Consider the following 18,269-nt stretch of genomic DNA (forward strand, 5'->3'; position numbering starts at 1 on the left):
TGTAAAAATATGTGTAACTTTGTTTAGATTCATCACAATGTTTTATGCTGTCATGCATTTGCCGCACTCATGACAAGTTATCGAAAAATGCTTTTGCTTGAACGAATATTGACGTGATTATTTCCTTTCGAGGCGACGAGTGTGACTGCCGCGTATGTAGTTATTATAATGTATCGAATCGATTTCTTTATGCTGCAAAATTTATTGTTCTAGAGACGGAATGTAGGTTATCGTGGTGGTGGAGTCTTGACGGAACGGTAGTGGGTGCCTAATCATTGTGTCAAGCAAATAACGTGGATCGTGTCGAAATTATATGCGCTCGTTGTTTGCTATTTGTGTTGCGTAACTATTAATTTAATGGCGGATAAATTTGTTTAGTAACGTCGGTCGAACGCTCGAGCTTTCTAATGGCAGTTTTCGGCGGTATTTTATCTAAAACAAAATAATGGCGAAACGATTGCGCGCTTGTTGTTGACGTGGAGAGGGGGTGAAAATGATCCCATAGTACATAACGCACACACCAGGGAACCCATTTTTTACCCATCTATAAACGCCCCGGATGAGATTCGATTTCCAAAAATATTGTTCCGAAATAATAGAACCATAAAACCGATGCGTTGCGTGGGTATTTTATTACTCGTGGCGTCCACGTACGTCGTTCCAATTCATCATCGCTTTACTTTGCGACGATGTCGGTTCGTTCTTATCGGTTTCGTTTCATGCGAAACTTTTCCGCTTAAAAAAAAAATCTAATGGAGTTACTTGTTCAACCGTAAAGTCCGGAAACGCGTCCTTAGCGCTTTTCATCATAATTTTCAAACGACTCTTGGATATTTTATTGACATTTGACGCAAAATATATTGTGATTTTAATATGATTAAAGAAATATCTAACATACTTATTTTAATGCACGCACAAACAAATTAATTTAATTGAAATTCAAAATAAATAACCCAAAAAATACTTTATTTTTGTGCGGTGACTACTTGAGAACAATTTTTTTAAAGTTGCGTCAAAAAAGCAGTTTTTCTCTAACTTAACTGTATGTGTTCTCTCTTGCAACGCTGAAGTAGTTGCCGCCACTTAATAATTCCGTGTATATAATGATTGATATAGATTAGAGACTGATTTACTCAAGACCAATCGATTTCCTGTTCCTGCAAAGTTATCGAGTATATCCTTTACGAAGACAACCCTCATAATCACTACCGCAGTGGTTAAATTCTCGGGACACATTTGGAAGAATAAAATCAATATTGCACACTCTCCCCCTCCCCTTCGCCATCCCGTTCCTCTCGACCCGTTTCTGGAAGTTTCCTTACATCCATGTTGATTCGAATAGTTTAAAGTACTCGACAACGAACGTAATATTCACGATGCTTATACAGTTTTGTTTCTTTTAATTAATTCCATAGCAATTCTCGGTTGAACCGATTTTGTATCGACCGTTTCTTTGTGGTGAGAAAAACTAAGCAGCGGTTACTCCACCAGTTTTATGTAATTTAAGAATTCGCCATTGGCTGCGAGAGATTAGAAATATACTCGCTTAGTTGTTAATTTGAGTGTTACTCGATTGCACGCAATACTAATAAAGTAACTACCATAGTGGTTCTTTAGTTTTGGAAAAACTATCAAGGAATTATTAATTTATCACTCTCTCCACCGACATTATTTATACCGATTAGGTTTTGAAAAAGTTTGCGTTCCTACACAATCGAGGCCACTAAAGCAATTCGTTTTTGTTTTTGTTCTCTCGGTTGATGTTGGTTTGTTGTTAATTCGTCAACTGAAGAAGAATGGTATTGTTCTAATCATCGAACCTGACAAGGGACAACTTCAACATTAACATGTGCATCTATGTCGGAATTTCGACTTAAACCTTAGGAATTAAGGAATTATGGTTTAAATTATTGATAAGCAAGCTAAAACTGGAATGTATTTCTCGCACAATACCAAACAGAAAGTGCCACTAAATAAGTGAATATTCCGCGTTGTAACTGTACTCGAACTTATCACATCGGCTGATTGTTGTCGGATATTTTTAGAACGCAATCCGACGAAAATACGCATTCCGTCCGTGATATTATTTCGAAGAAAATCAAGAATGAATAAGATGACGAACATTTTTAGAACAGCTAATAAACGTGTCTTCGGTTCACTCTCTATATAGCAACTTAAGCTCATGCCTGGTTTGTAAAGAAACGCGACCACTCAGGTAATACCTATATACAACAACCAAGTCCCAAGTGGAAACGTATATAATAGAATACTAAATAATGTAGGTTATCGACCCTCGCAGCAATGTCTCTATGCCCTCATTGTCCATCGGGTACCCAAGGTATGTACGAAATTTCGCAATTAGATAGATGGTTTTCTACTAGTCGTGGTACAGTTGTAGCACAATCGACGTTCTGTAGAAAACTTTTTCCAAATTGTCGTATAGCATGGATTGCCGCTGGTTTCTTTATTCTTTTAAGAACGTATATTCCTTTGGTGTATGTATAATTGAAAGGCTTTAACTATAACAGCGCTAATAAAAACTACCAACATTATCACCAGAATTATGCATAACTTTCACAACGGAGCTCATAAGTTTATTTTTTTTTTCTCATTGAAAAGTGGTGTAGGCAATGGAGGCAGTTCGATTTTCTGTTCCTTTAACAATCTGTTGTTCTGTCGTTTATGTGAACATTTTGTTGTTGTTTCTGTTGCCGTCATATGTTTTACTATAATGTGCAGATCCTATGGTGACATTTCATTCCATCTAAGTATTGTATTTCTATAGGAAATTAGATTTTGTGCAATTATACAGCCATCTATCGAGAATCGAAAAGAAAACTTCGAACAAAACCTGACCTGTGGCATTCAAAGCTTCCCCTGCCCTCCACCAGCGGGTTGAGGCGGGGGAAGAATTTGATTGGTTTTTGATTTTTAATTTTCAAGATATTCTACCGTGTCCATACTTTTTTCACACTCGGTGTAACTGTTCCGTCTGGTTCGCCAGTCTCCAATAACCAAAATTTACCTCGATCTGTTCAGAGTTTTTGTCCTATTATCGGAAACAATCAAAGGAGCAGTGCCGTTTAAACGTCTACTTGACGTCACTCGATTCGTCACGCGGCACGTGACATTCGACCCTTGCGCCGGTGACTCATCACAAGTGAGTTTTGTGAATCGAATAATGAAGAAAAGACGTAGGCCTTGGCACACCGAATTGGTTGCTGACAATCGCCAAATCAGTTACGATTTTTTTTTTTTTAATTATTATTTTGGTTTAGCCCGGCCGCCAAATTTTAAAGAAAGAATAGCGCATAGATTAGACAATTGGAAGTATTGGTTTGGCATCTCAAACATATTTTCCGATTTTACGAATGTGTCGATGTGGCACTTAAAAACTGGTTAATTGCAAATTTCCAGCTTGATATCTTCAGGTTTTATTTAATTTTTAGAACGTAAAGTTCTTTTTCGCAGTTCGATCGAATTAAGTAGGTACTGAGGCGAGAAACCCGAACGGATTGGATTTATTTATAATTCGGGACATAATGCGGTTATTTTTAGAACACATAGGCATCCCATGTATATATATAGGTATATACAATTCGAAAGGAAAATATTCCATCTCTGTAATGAGAGTATTTACCTGCGTTTAGTATATGTCACATCACGTTCGATCATTCTGGATATTCCGCAGCTGAGTGGTAAGTGTTTGTAGTTTCTAACGCAAATTCGTTGGTATTTAGACCGTTCAAAACTTGTCGAAATTCTTTTTAAGCCACACGTGATGTAGTTGTAATGGCGTAGTATAATGTAAAGGTGAGAATTTTAATATAAGGCGACTAATAATTAACAACTGAAATGGCGGTTCGAAAAATGCAGTTTAAAAGTAATGTATTTCCCGTGGGTTTTCCTTATACGTTCTGGTGCCGTGAATTATGTGTTTAGTTGAAATTGAACTTGGACGATATACTATTTTCGTCCACTTTTTGCAGATCTTATTTCTAACGCTAATAGGTTTTTTTCCTCTTAAAAATAAAGTACTTCAATTCTAGGAGAATCATCAATTGGTTTACTATTTGCACGTTACACGTTCATCTTATTTGAAGAAATTCTTATGAAATGAAATGGATATTGCGGTCATATAAGAAAACAACTTGTTTGGCACACCCTTTATGTGCTTGTAATGTAGGTAAAGATAACACAACACTCGTGTAGAGCACAAATTTGTCAAATGTTTGACCACGTCGATTCGCGAATGGTGAACCACTGCGTATGCTCCAAACATTTACTTGAAACATTCCCTGAACTCGTCTGACTGATATAACTCAGAAGTTCTGTGCGAACAGCTTAGTTTTGATTTAAAACGAATCAGAAACTGTGTGAACGCGGCTTACCCTATTACGCATGATTTGTCCGAAGATTGTTTCATAGAGCTGTAATAACAAATCTAATTAATATGAACTGGGATCTAAAGTAGACTCGTGTCTCGTTCGTTATATTAATGAAATAATTCATTTAGATATTATTTGATGATCAAAAAACTTTTTTTTTTAATTTTTTGTAAAAAATACCACACAAAAATGGACCATTCTAAAAGACGTGTAGTAGGAAATTATTACTATTTGACATACACAAGATTGTCACTATGAAAAATAGTTATAATGTCGCTACCACTTAATTCAGAGAATCAAAAGATTTGCACTTAGAAAACTCTAACAGGTAGAAACATTGAATGTTAAACATTTTCTTATTACACTTACACTTATTAGTATTTTATGTATGGCAAAAGAAAAGAATCCCCATCACTAACCGTCTTCCTCTAAATAAAATTTGATTAACAAAATCGATATTCTCTGCATTACCAGAACAATTCCAGTTTAGATGGAGTTAATTCACTGAGTACAGGTTCCAGAGCCGAACTGGAGAATTTATATTTGACGTATTTCGCAATGACTTCTACAGAGGTAGCGAATTCGCTTAAAACTCAAACCGTCATCAAATGAATCGTGTCGCGTAGAAAATGGTCGGTGTGGCATTGCCAAAACATGCTCGTATTGTACGAACGAATCAAGACTAAAGAATAATCCTACGCGAAAAAAATATGCGGATGACGTCAGGCGCTTGCACACGTATTCACTCGGCTTTTATTAACAAAAAGAGAGAACACAAAATCATCGACGACGACTGATAAATATTACCTGCCCTGAAAACGTCGACTTCTAAAAGTGGACGAATGAAAATGTGACCTGTTGTTATATTAATACCTTAGTTATTTGTTCGTTCTCCAATTAGAAATTTCTCAAGAGTTTTTAGAATCGCCGTCGTTAAAGGTAACATTTGCTCGTAGCACTTTTCCTCCACGGTTAGTATAACGATTATGGCAATATTTTTTCACGAAATCACAAACGCAAAATGTCGCGGTTTGGTAATGTCGATCGATCTCTGCTTTAGCAAATTTTTCTTAACGCTAAGAAAGTTCGCAATGCTTAACCTTGATGCAAATTATTTAAAAGTAAACATTTATTTGACTCGGTGCGGTTCCGAACACAGATGATCTATAAATAAACTCATTTTTATGCGTAATAGATTATACTCAGTGATTTTTTATCATATATTCTGCATCATTAGCCTTGTTTACTGTGAGACAGACCTTTAGAAAAATTTGTAGGTTACTATCGTTAGATACTCGCGAGGCGCGTTTGTGAGGTTCTTTTTGGGTTTCAGGTAAATTTTAATTTAGTAATATCCTACTTATTTCAGTGTTGTTTGTTAAGAAGTTAAATTAAGCGCTTTCACTTGCTGCTCGAATGTGAAGTGTTCTTTTATTGTTTAAGAAGATTTTGCGAAGAAATGTGTCACTCTATTTTCCTGTTCGTGAAAGTTTAGTTTTGCTTGCTTTTAGTTGGGTAGGTTAGTGGTATCAACTCTAAAAATCCATGTCACTATAGATACAAACATCAAACATGCATTACCCAATTGTATGGATAAAGGTAGATACCAAATATGATTTCAGGAACCCACTTACAATTTTCTGTTTCGGCCATAGCTTAAAAAAAATGTAATTTCTTTTAAAACTGAATTTTTATATTGGGAATCATACATATTTGGTTGTAGTTTCGTGGTAAAGGTCGTGATTGGAATTTTTTATATGCGATTAAACAAAAAATAATGAAAGGCAATGTTGCATAGATTAGTTAAAATGTTAAGATGTTTTAATAGCATCTAGGATAGATGAATTTAAAGGGATCCGTCTTGGAATTTAGAAAAGGGCACTTAAGCAAAAAAAAAAAAGTTCGTCCATATGACTTTCGTCAATTTATATTTTATAAAACAGTTAAAATTAAATGATGGTGTTGTAATAGAAAACGGTCCCAGATATTTTTGATTCGCTATTCGTCGTGCATAGTTCCGAGCCTAGCTCGATGCCTGAATGGCAGAAACGGAATTAATTAGTGCTTAAATAGTTAACTGTATATTAATGAGACCGGATGTGAATTAAAAAATTAATTTAAATGCACTGTTTTTAATCGATCAAAATGTCAATCGAAACTGATGACAACTCAACACGGATAAAAAAAGCTTGTGACTGCAGAGAAATATTCGCAAAAAAGGATAACTTTGTTGCATTTTATATCATTTTATTATACTGGATTTTTAACCACATGACACGTTTCCAAAACAAATTCTAGGTAGGTATTAATGTTTGTGACTATTATTTACAAATCTGTTGGATTTCTCCTGCGTCGGTTTCGGAACTTAACTGAAACTGTTTTCAGTTGAGCTCTGAAGAAACCAACAGGATGATTTACGAAACGTCAGCAAGCTCGATTCATCATCAACCGAGGCACAGGAGATTTGTAACAGTATATTATGCAGCAAATGTGGTAAACGTCATTTGAGTCATGAGTTTATTTGGCATCGGCGATTGACTTAAAAATTTTACCAAACGTGTTGCATACTACGCTTTTTCTACGACCGTTAGTTTTTGGGTACATTCACTGACATGACCATCAGAATTGACAAACGTAAAAACATCCGATTGCTCCTAAACCCGTGCGGTCATATCCTGGAAATGTCCGAAATGACTCGGATCCGTGGGACAAGAAACTCACATGGTAAATGGCGCTTCCCGCACGCTTGATCGGTGTATAATTGGCCATTTTACAGAAGGGAGTAGAAAAAAATAACATACAATAGCCTATGGAAGTTTCTTTGAATAATATTAGTTTGCTCTTGACTTGACATTTTTAACGTTTTAATCATTTTTACTTTTTGAATCCAAACCTCATTATCAGCAATTCAATTTTTAAAATATTCATACAGACTTCATAAAAATTCCCTGTCATTCCTAGAAAAATGTTCCAATCATAGTTTACAATAAACATCCGTATTTATATAATAATATTTTTAGTAATAAGATTTCAACTTCTTTTTCACAGATCTTTATCTATAATAAGTTTAAAAAGTGTAAAATTGTTCACAGCAAAATGATATCTTCAGCTTTTTAAATAAACATAATATTACTTATCTTAAAGATGTTAGTGGACAGATATAAATAAATAAATAATAACATTTTACAAAAATATTTATTTTAATTTAGGATGTTCAAATTGTCAGTTCGAATGAAAACCATATTCGGTAAAGAAATAATTTCTTGGTTCAAACTTTACATTTGCTTTTAAATAACACCTCTAATCTCATTTGTTAATCATTAACAAGAATAGAAGACGTTTAGTAGTAAAAAATATTTTGTTGCCAATGTTGAGTAGTGACGCAGGTAAGATTTTCTTTTAATTTTTTAAAGCAGGAGACAGAGTCTATATTAGATATTACAAAATATATAAAGAAATTGAGGACATAAGGACATTTGCCTCTGATCTTTGCTATTGTAACATAGTCAACATAATCTGCCCTCTAATTTCCCTGGTGTCATTTTTTTTTTGTTTCCGCATCCAATTTGTTTAAGGGAGGAGGAATTTGAAATTCGCCCGAAAAGAAAATAGATATATATTTCCAGCTCCATGAGTTTTGGACAAAAATAAAATATTCAAGTCAATCTGACTGACTGAGTCAATATTGACTGTATCCAAAGAAGTATAAATCTAAACTCTAAACCTATTGTCAAGTCACTTCAATTACTTCAGATATTTCACTAATGCCACTCCTTAATAATTTGTTGAATTCTGTATGGATTTGTGAAAGTCACTGCAAACTCAGTAAACAGTTACCGACCCAGTCTGAATTACGATATGTACCTTTACCACCAACAAGAGGGATAAGCCGACCACATAGCGCATTACAAGTTTGGGATAAGGAAAGTACTGTTAAGACAAGAATCGATAAACCGTAAATTCAATTCTGAAAGATGGTTGTGTCAGAAGATGCATGGAATCTCTTGTAAGATGAGTCTCAGCTAGACAAATGTCTTTCATTGCAGATGTAATAAGGAATAAAACAACTGTTTAAAAGTGTGTTCTAATTGAAATTTGTAATTGAATGGAAAAATGCAATACTACCACTGCGTTAAAACGCTGCTATAGCGAATAGAATGCTTTCTATTTCTTATAGTCATTTTCCAAAGGGGCACAATTTTCTATCAAAAGTATCCCTCCCCTCCTACATGCCTTGTCTAATGTTACTGATGTTACTGATTTCGGATGTCTTCAAAACACTTTAGTATCTGTAGTTTCGTTTATTGCAGATGTCAGCTGGATCTCAGATACAGATGGCACCGCAGTCCGCGATCAACACTACCCAGCCCGTATATAACCAAGACTCCAATATGAGTACAGGTAAGAATCGTCTTTATTTCTACCTAGTTATAAGTTACGTAGTTATAAGAGAGGTATATATATAATCCTCGTTTCTCATTAGGTAATGTGCCCCATTTCACCCCCCAAATTAATTGGACATTTTTGACGTTACACAAATCAACTTCCAATACCTCTGTGATACGCAATGGAGACAAAACCCGATATATGTGCATACGTAAACGCTCGAATGCTTATTGCGTCGAGAGAGACGTTGTTTAATAAAACATTTTCTAAAATCGACCCGTGTTTCTCACTCGCTCGTACACAAACACCTCCGCTACTAGCCAAACTAAAAATATTTACTTTAACATTTTCACGTTATCCTGGGTAACAAAATACAGAGAGCGGGCTGAGAATCGGTAACATTGTTTTGCTTGCCGTTCGCCATTTCGATGTGATGTGGCAAAAAAAAGAGAGAAGCCAACGTAGCCGACCGTGGTATGACAAACAAGGAAATCTTGGGTGTTTGGGTTCACGAACGTTCCGACTGTGCTGGGTCAATCCCCCGGATCAAAAACTAAGCCCGATGAATAGAAATTAAGTGAGAATGAGTACATTAGGATTGGTATAGTTTTTTTTTTAATCGAATATGTGTTAATTGATTTTGATTTAGAAATAATTTTACTCGTATTCGAGATCGATAAACATTATCATTGTTACACTGTCAGGGCTAACTCCAAAATACTTAAACGATTTAAGTGAGGCAAATATGTGCTGAAATACGAAATAGTAAGTGCATTGGAGATTATGATTTTGAAGCCGTTTAAATAGTTGAGGTTAATAAATACTAGGTTATTTAATTAGCCATTTGGGTTTCGAAATATACATACAGAATAAGTTTTTGTGCCAATGGTGGCTCGCCGAAGTGGCTATATTGTTTTTAATGGTGGATAACTTTTGAAGTTAGCGATAAACTATTTGGTTGTCAATGTCATGTGCGTTCTTAAATTCTTCTTTTATTATTTATTTATTCCTGAAATAAGAATGGATATTATTAATTAATGTTTATTTAACATTTTTTTTCTATCTTGATCCTCGATCAGTCCTTAACAAACTTGGAGCTAAATATCCTTTGAAACTTAAAATTTAAACTAGTTTTCAGACAATGCATATGCCCTTGACATTGAAAAAATAAACTAGATCTAAATAGGTCTATATATCGTCTAGATCCTCTCATGTACGGTCTGTTCATAGATATAAGAAAGTGACCAATTGCTTTTGAACGGATTATCCAAGGGTGGTCATTAATATACAATGCAACAAGATTATTACCTTAATTAATAATTGATAGTTAATAATTAATTAATTAATAATTACCTTAATTAATAATAATAATCTTGTTGCATTGTATGTTAATGACCACCTTTGGATAATCCGTTCAAAAGTCATTTTCTTATATCTATGAACAGATCATTAAATCAATAACATTTCTCGCCGCTTTATTTTTTAGAAGTAATTGAAATCCACTAACGAACCAAAACTAACCAAAACTAATTTTTATTTGAAGAAAGGGCTATGTAAGCATGATGTTTCTCCAAAAATATCATTCCGTAACCTGTGGGCGGATGTCCAGGCACTGTTTAAGAAATTAAAGAAATTTCTAATACAAAAAATAGCTGTTAATGTTCAGAAAGCGAGTGCAGAATTTCATAAAATTTATACAACTTCTAGAAAGCTTAAGATGTTCAGGACAAAAGTTTTTTTTAATTTAATTAATAAGTCAGCACTAGCGCTGAGATAGTTAATGTTGTGGTATATTTTATCAGTTAAATTTATATAACCTAAGTTTTTTGTTGAGTTTTTAACCTTTCTGTTGCAGTGATCTACAATACTACTACTAACTACTATTACAAATTTTGATATAAATAAAACAATGATTCGACGAAAGAACGATATTTTGAACATGTACTGCGTTTTCGATTGAATCAATCAATCTATTATTTGCGAGGAAAACATACACCATGCAACAATATTTAGTGTATAGTGTAATAGTATAGATAAGATGAGATAAGAAATAGTTAAATGGTTTAACATTCGATTCCAAATTTAGCTTAATATTTATAGTGAAATCTAAATAATTTTAACACAACTGAATGTATCCTAGAAGGTTGATTTGAAACGTCGTTCAATCTGATTGCTTTCAAGTTTTCATAGACGTCACAGCCTCTAGATAAAATTTGGAATTAAATTAAAAAAAAGTGAAAAGCAGTTAAGTTAGCGGAACAATCTTTTTATTCCAATTTTCACCAAAATACCGATACTGATATTTCATTTAAATTTGAAAATTAATCATCGAGGTTATGTGTTGTTTCAATTTAAAGTTTTATTGAAAAAGTGCTCATTTAGCCTATATGGAGTGTCCTTAATTTCGGGTATAAATATTTCAGTGTATATCAGATCTTTTTTAACAAGGTACTCTAGTAGTTGCTAGTCCTTCGGTATGAATTTGAACCGTTTTAGTAAGATGGTACTTTTTTTGGTCTCTTTTCAGCGCAACGACGTGCTACTAGTAATAGTACCGGACGCAACTGCTAGGTCGTACTAATGATGATTGTTTTCACAAAAGGTTCGTCTCACAGCGACAAAGAGGTGGACTCGAATACTCCCGAAAAAGTGGCTCGGACACCGTCGGAAAGGAAACGGAAACGAAAGGCGGACGACGGGGGTGGCTTAACCGGCGGCGGTAAAGGCGTCGTTCAGGGCGGCGTCGGGGTGGGCGGAGGCGGGGGACGAAACGCCGGGGCGCCGCCCGACAAGAAAATCAACGATTACTTCAAGCACTCGGGCAATAGCCCGATAAGGCTCGGGGGCGCGAAGAGCCCCTCGCCTCAACAGCCCTATCCAATGGTAAGTAGAATCGAGCGCTTCAAACAAGTTTTGAGGTTAAGCTCTGTGAAGTGTACAGTAGCATTTAAGTACCTGTTATTCGTTAATTATTATGGCATTTCGAACAAACGGAGCAATTTTTTGGATGTTAGCGAGTATGATTAAAAGTTGACCATTTTATTGACAGGTAAAGAAAACCGTGATAACAACGTTTCGGAAATTGGAATATTTTAGAAATGTCTGCATTGAAATAATCGTTATTCAATTATTACCAGATCTAGAGCAAGTCTCGCGGCAAATGCTTTGTCTGTCTCGGCAGTGTTAGCAGTAACGCTAAATTTTGAATATGCAATGTGCAATCATTTTAATAATTAATACCAAAACCATTTCCATACACATAGTTTTGGCTTCGAGAGTGCGCGTTTACTCCAGAGACGTTTTTTTGCTGACTAACATATCTAGGTGTACCCAACAGTATTGTTCAAGTGTTCATAATGTGTCCGAACACAGTACTGACCTAACCAGCACTTCATATCTGGTTTTGCTTTATATTAATTATATTTATTTATTTTGAGGGGATGTCAGGACTATAAAAAATCCACTTTTTTTGCGTGATGGGTGTGCCGTTTTGAATGCCGTCCAAAGTTTTTTTTAATACTAGAATTTTATTCACATATAATTTTATCTATGTGCTGTTCCTTATAATAAATTGTATAATAGTACTCTTTCTAGTTTCAATTCGTATCTGTTTTCAAAGTCGTGTGTTTTCTTCTTCGTTCTTAAATTTTACTGATTAGTGTTTTAAATAATAAAATGACATCTGTAGATAAAAATGATGATGAATTATGAATTACCAGCGCCATGAAAAGAAATTTCTAACTATATGGCATTCAAACATTCACAGGTCTTTTTTCTTTTTTTTTAGAGAGAACGTCAAGTCTTCTGTTTTGGTTTAGATTTTTCGTTTTCGATTTCGTTTATTTTTTCGTAATATTCGTATTTGGTAGGTGCGTCCCGAAAGGCAGTGTCCCAACTTTAGAAGCGTATTTTGCGTCCAGAATAAGCCCGCTTTAAACGTATTTCGAGAAATACTTTGTTTTCGAAATTAACATAATTGAAATTTTTGCAACTTGGTCGTGTACGAAAATAATATATTTTTACACAAAAATCGAATTTGTTCCCATGTATGATTTTTTCACATTGTACATAAACATGAAATTGAGTTACATGTTTGATTACATAGGAAGGAATATTTTAGTGATCCACTTTGATAAACTGACGTCATCAAATAATGCTTTCCTTCTCGAGGGGCTTTTTACTGGCCGATCGGCTCTTCACTCGTATTTCGATGGTGGATTGCCAGTATTGGTAGCTATCAGTCTCAGTGTATTCATCAGTATTTGCTTGCTTATTAAAAATTTTGACACAATATGAACTTAACCAAGATTAAGTAATAAAATAAAGACCAACACGGAACATTTGTAACGAGACTTGCTCATATCTCTCAAATTTCCTTTTGTTTCTTTTTATTTACAAATTTTATATCTCCTATTTATTTTTGTTTACAAGTATTTCTTGCAGTAAAAAGCTCCTCGATTATGCTTTACCCCTCAAATAAAATATTTAAAAAGCACATTATATTTTTAAAACCATGCAAAAATGTTAATTTCCAATTTTGATCGGAACCATCGGAAACGTGGCGAGGTAATTTTACTTAGATTATCCAATTTATTTTATATTTAATTATTTTATTTTATCCGATTGCTGAATTTAACCAAATGATGTCCCTCCGCGCGGCGGGCGTTGATTACCGTAAAAAACTCTACCTAAACTAATTGCAAATTTTATATTACCGGTGCATAATCAAGTCGGTAAACACAGTGACGAAATCCTATTCGAATTAATATCATTTAAAATCGCAGTTGGGCAAAATCAAAACAAAATTGTATATAACTATTTTCACAACTATACAGGGAATATTAGACCTAATTTATTTGTGTTTTTTGCAGTTACCACCATCTCCCCAACAGGTGGGATTACCCTCCCCGCAAGTTACAAGTAATCCCTTCGACTTTTACAAAACGCAGTCCCACCAAAGGCTACCCCCACCTCCTATGGTTAGCAGATTAACACAGGTAGTACAGAATAAACATTTTTGCATGCTATGTTTACACAACGTTTTAAAACTTTACAATATATATAAAAAATGCAAAACGCGGACTTTTTTGTCACAAAATTATTTTTGTTTTTGCTCTACAAGATTTTAGCAAAAAAAAAGCGGTTTCTTACGCAGAAAATTGTTTAATAATATCGCTTACCCCCTCCGCCCCCCCACCCAACACCAAATAAGTTCTTAAAGCAAAAGCTTTCTTTCAAAACTCAAATGGCCTTGAATTTCCTAGAATCTCATTTGCCGTAACGTAAATAGGTTATTTCAAATTTCTCACCATTGTGATCTCGGAAACGGTATGAGCTAGAGGGTAGTTTCAATTACTGGGTGAAAGTTTCTTGTAATTATCGTTAGCACTTGCGAAAATATCGCGTAAAAACTGTAACTTTGGATTTTGTCTTTACGAAGTTATTTCAAAAGCGAGAAAATATATTCTCATTGGAACTTTCTGAAACTAACCGAAACTAGAGCGTTAATGTAGGTGCTTTTTACAAAACTTCTGGATTCCTCCTGCGTCGGTTTTTGCTTAGTCGAAGTTGCTGACGTTTCGCCAATCATCCTGTTGGCTTCTTCAAGAGCTTGACTGAAACTGGACGCAGGAGGAATCCAGAAGTTTTGTAAAAAGCTTTACAGTAGCCTGTGGAAGTTTCTTTGAAAAAAGTTAATGTAGGTGGTTTTAGAGATTGAAATAAAGTAGGAAACATGTAGCATATGGAAGTTTGAATAACTTTTTTATATGAATATTTGGGATTTTTCAATATTTACTTTTATATGGAAAAACAAAGTCTTATAAGAGATTTCTGTAGTTGCATTTTCTATTCATTTCCAGTCCTTTCCTACAAGTTGTCAAAAATAAGTCCAAACAGATTTTTTTAATAAAAATTATATAAATTTGCCCTTTATGTATTTCTAAAACGCATAGTTACCCAAGCAAATCTGATTACGACCAAAACGGAGCTTTGTTTAATTTTAATTAAATCGGCTTGACATTTGAATCTCCCCTTAAACAAGTACCTAGAGTTTTGAAAATAGTCGAGCAGGTTTATCAAAAAAATATCTTCTTTGTCGCCAGACTGAATTGACGTGTCAACGGATACAAGAATTCGAAACGCAAGCGTCTTCCGATCTCGAGGTACGAAACAACAAGATTGAGGAATTAACACGGACGAACGAGGAGTTAAGGCACCAGATCTCAACGCAGCAGAAGGCGATCGATCAGCACAAACAGCAGGTGAACAAGTGCATAGAGGTGGTGAAAAAACTGTTAAAAGAAAAGAGCTCGATCGAGAAGAAGGAAGCGCGGCAAAAGTGTATGCAGAACAGGTTAAGGTTAGGACAGTTTGTGACACAGCGGGTGGGCGCCACATTCCAGGAAAATTGGACGGACGGACACGCGTTTCAGGAATTGGCCAGGTGAGTGGTCGATTGAGGTTTTCCGTGTGTCACAAATTAAGTATTTTATTAGGTATGTTTGGCAACTCAAAAGTCCATTTTTTCGAGAACCGCGATAATAAAAAAATAACTTTTTGTGAAATCGTCCAAGCAAGGATTCACAGTCTTAGTAAAACACAAAGAACTGGTTTCAATTAAAAATATATTGCAATTGAAAAATCGTTTCCAATCGTTATTTCGATCTTGCAGTGGCGACTGTGCTGACCTTTTTAGGCAATTTTATTTGGCCCGTTTGGAGTCGTAAGAGAATGAGCGCCTCTGTGATATTTTTATATATTGAATAAGAATGTCCACAACTACTCCAGCAACTTATTTTTCATGCACCCTCTTTTAACGCATGAAATAATATGCTATCACCACCAGCTAACTACCTCCACCAATGCTATGACCGCATTTTCTCGGGCAATTTCAAGAACTTTCACGAGTTTGAACGCGAGATTGGCATGGATTTATTTAACACCAGTTTCGGTTTGTTTAAACAGACTTACGGAATAGCTGAATAATGTATAATATATATGTTGTTTTATCCGATCTTTTCGTTCTTTTTATCATTTTCCTCTTTTACTATTGTGCATTATTTAATGTTTCGCGTTATGCAATTGACCAGAATCTACCTGTTAGAGAGTAAAACGTTCTTATTATTATAAAATTATGTTGCGCTCTCTCCGAGGTTTGCCTTTATCATCGCAGCAATTTGAGATTACTAGTCTACGGAATTCGATGCACTATATAAAAATAAGTGTTATAAATATTTAGTTACTTTGAGTTGTGCACCTTGATTGAAAAATTTAGCGCAGTAAACGTCCATGCATTAAATTTAGTAAATTGATTGCAACTTATAAGTGGTAAGGAAAGCCTCCCCATTTGATTTTACAATGATCTAAATCACATTTACCATCGTAATCTTAAGGACAATAAAAATAATTAAAAATCGCTATCGACAAAGGTGGCTGCTTTACAGTTATCTTAGAATATAAAATAGAAATTTTGTGCAGACGTGACCAAAGTAAAACCAACGTTGTTTGTATACTCACAGATTTGAATTATATTAATGGCACTTTTTTTGCAAAATACGGAAGAACGGATATTTTGAAAAACTGATTTCTTAATTCACATTTTTAAGTTGTTTCTCTCCCTTAAATATTATTACCACATTTAATATTTATTATGGAAACAATCTTTGAAACACAAGTATCAATTTGTTATAACTAAAAAAAAGAATATTTTGACTGCCTCCTTTTCTCCCACGAAATGAATGGGAGACTGCTATTAATTTATAATTTTTGCGGCTTGGTGTTTAGGAATTTTGCCGATGACTTGTAGTTTGTTGGTACATTGTATAGGTTGCACAAACACATTACGGCCTGTCTCAGAATAAAATTTTGTTGCTTCCATTTCAAGCGTTAATTGAATGTTATCACGCTAGTTAGAATCGATTTATATAACTTTTTCATTGGAAAGTAATTAAAAAGGTTCATTTTCAACGTTTGCATTTTCTAGCACGCAAGGAGCATTTATTTTTCTAAGAAACTTCCACACTCTACTGTAATACTTTTTTTAAAACTTCTGGATTCCTCCTGCGTCGGTTTCTGTTGACTCGAACTTGCTAACGTTGCGTCAAACATCCTGTTGGCTTCTTCAGAGCTTGACTGAAACTGACTCGCATTTTACTCCGTACCTCCGTAGATATTGTTTGAGGGGGCGGATCAGACTCCGTGAAAAAATCTGTAATCCCTCATGACTCTAAAATTCCTCGTTTCTACGGACTCCTAAAGATTCACAAATCAGGATTACCCCTTCCACCTATTGTCAGCACCATTGGTTCTCCCACATATTCTCTAGCAAAATATCTAGCTTCCTTATTAAAACCCTTTACAGGGAAAACTCGTACTCGTAGTTTCATACTTAACCCCTTTCACTTCATTGAACAGTTAAAAAGCATTACATTAGATACCGAAGATATTCTGGTGAGTTTCGACATAGAATCCCTCTTTACTAAAGTTCCTATTCCTGAAACTCTCACCATCATTTCAGATATATTAAAATCCGAGAATCCGGAAGCAAACATTCTCATGTTTATTCATAAATGCTTGTCTGCGCCGGGAACAGCTATGGGTTCTCCACCATCACCAGTCACCGGGAATATATAAAGCCTTTGGGAAGACAGCTCTCGACACCTTCCATCTAAAACCAAAAATATATTATTTACGTTATTTGGCGTAATCGTGAAGAATCCCTAGTAGATTTTCTTGAAACATTTCAACTCTATAAACCCTAACATACGTTTTAGCATTGAGTTGGAAATTAATAATAACCTTCCATTAATAGATATTTTTATCAGTAGAAAATCAGACCTAACATTGGGTCATTGCGTTTACAGAAAACCTACGCACACAGACCGATACCTTAATGTCACATCACCATCCGGCCCAAAAATCATCGGTTATCAACTCTCTTCTTTACAAAGCCGTAAGACTATCTCAACCCGAGTCAGTGAATTCAGAATTAAAACACCCTATCTCTGCTCTTTTCTCTAACAATTTCCACATTAAAGATATTAAGCGTTCCAGTACAAAATACACTACCACAACCTTGCAATAGCAACGAAGCCGAAAGCAATCCCATACTTGCCACTGTTGTTCTTTCTTACATTCAAAACATCACACACCACATATCAACAGTTCTAAAGAAATATAACGTCAAAACGAGATTTACCACTTGTCCAAAAATCTCCCAACATCTTCGATGCCAGTAGTTTGCAGCATTCCATGCATATGCGACAAGGATACATTGGAGAGACTGGACGTAAAATATCTGAACCGCGACTCAGATCTTTACCTGTCACCAATATTGGAATCAGTCATCCGTCATCAATATATAAGCAGGTACCCAGGAAAATGCGAGCCAGTCAAGCTCTAAAGAAACCAACAGGATGATTGGCGAAACGTTTGCAAGTTCGAGTAAATAAAAACCGAACCAGGAGGAATAAAGGAGTTTAAAAAAACAACATT

At 35.0% G+C, this 18,269-nt stretch overlaps 1 protein-coding gene across 17 annotated transcripts in view; it reads left to right on the forward strand.

Moving 5' to 3' along the window:
• LOC132702755 (serine/threonine-protein kinase tousled-like 2) overlaps positions 1–18,269 on the forward strand; it is a 103,997-nt gene that overhangs the window by 76,137 nt on the left and 9,591 nt on the right. For 11 of the 17 annotated variants that reach the window (XM_060671490.1, XM_060671492.1, XM_060671501.1 and 8 more), the window contains 4 exons: positions 8,699–8,789; positions 11,377–11,657; positions 13,646–13,771; positions 14,879–15,219. In XM_060671490.1, coding sequence (XP_060527473.1) covers positions 8,699–8,789; positions 11,377–11,657; positions 13,646–13,771; positions 14,879–15,219 — 839 coding nt within the window. The other 6 variants (XM_060671502.1, XM_060671505.1, XM_060671503.1 and 3 more) reach the window with 6 other exon arrangements.

This window comes from Cylas formicarius, unplaced genomic scaffold (genome assembly GCF_029955315.1).
Source record: "Cylas formicarius isolate icCylForm1 unplaced genomic scaffold, icCylForm1.1 PGA_scaffold_6__28_contigs__length_40554024, whole genome shotgun sequence".
NCBI lineage: Eukaryota > Metazoa > Arthropoda > Insecta > Coleoptera > Brentidae > Cylas > Cylas formicarius.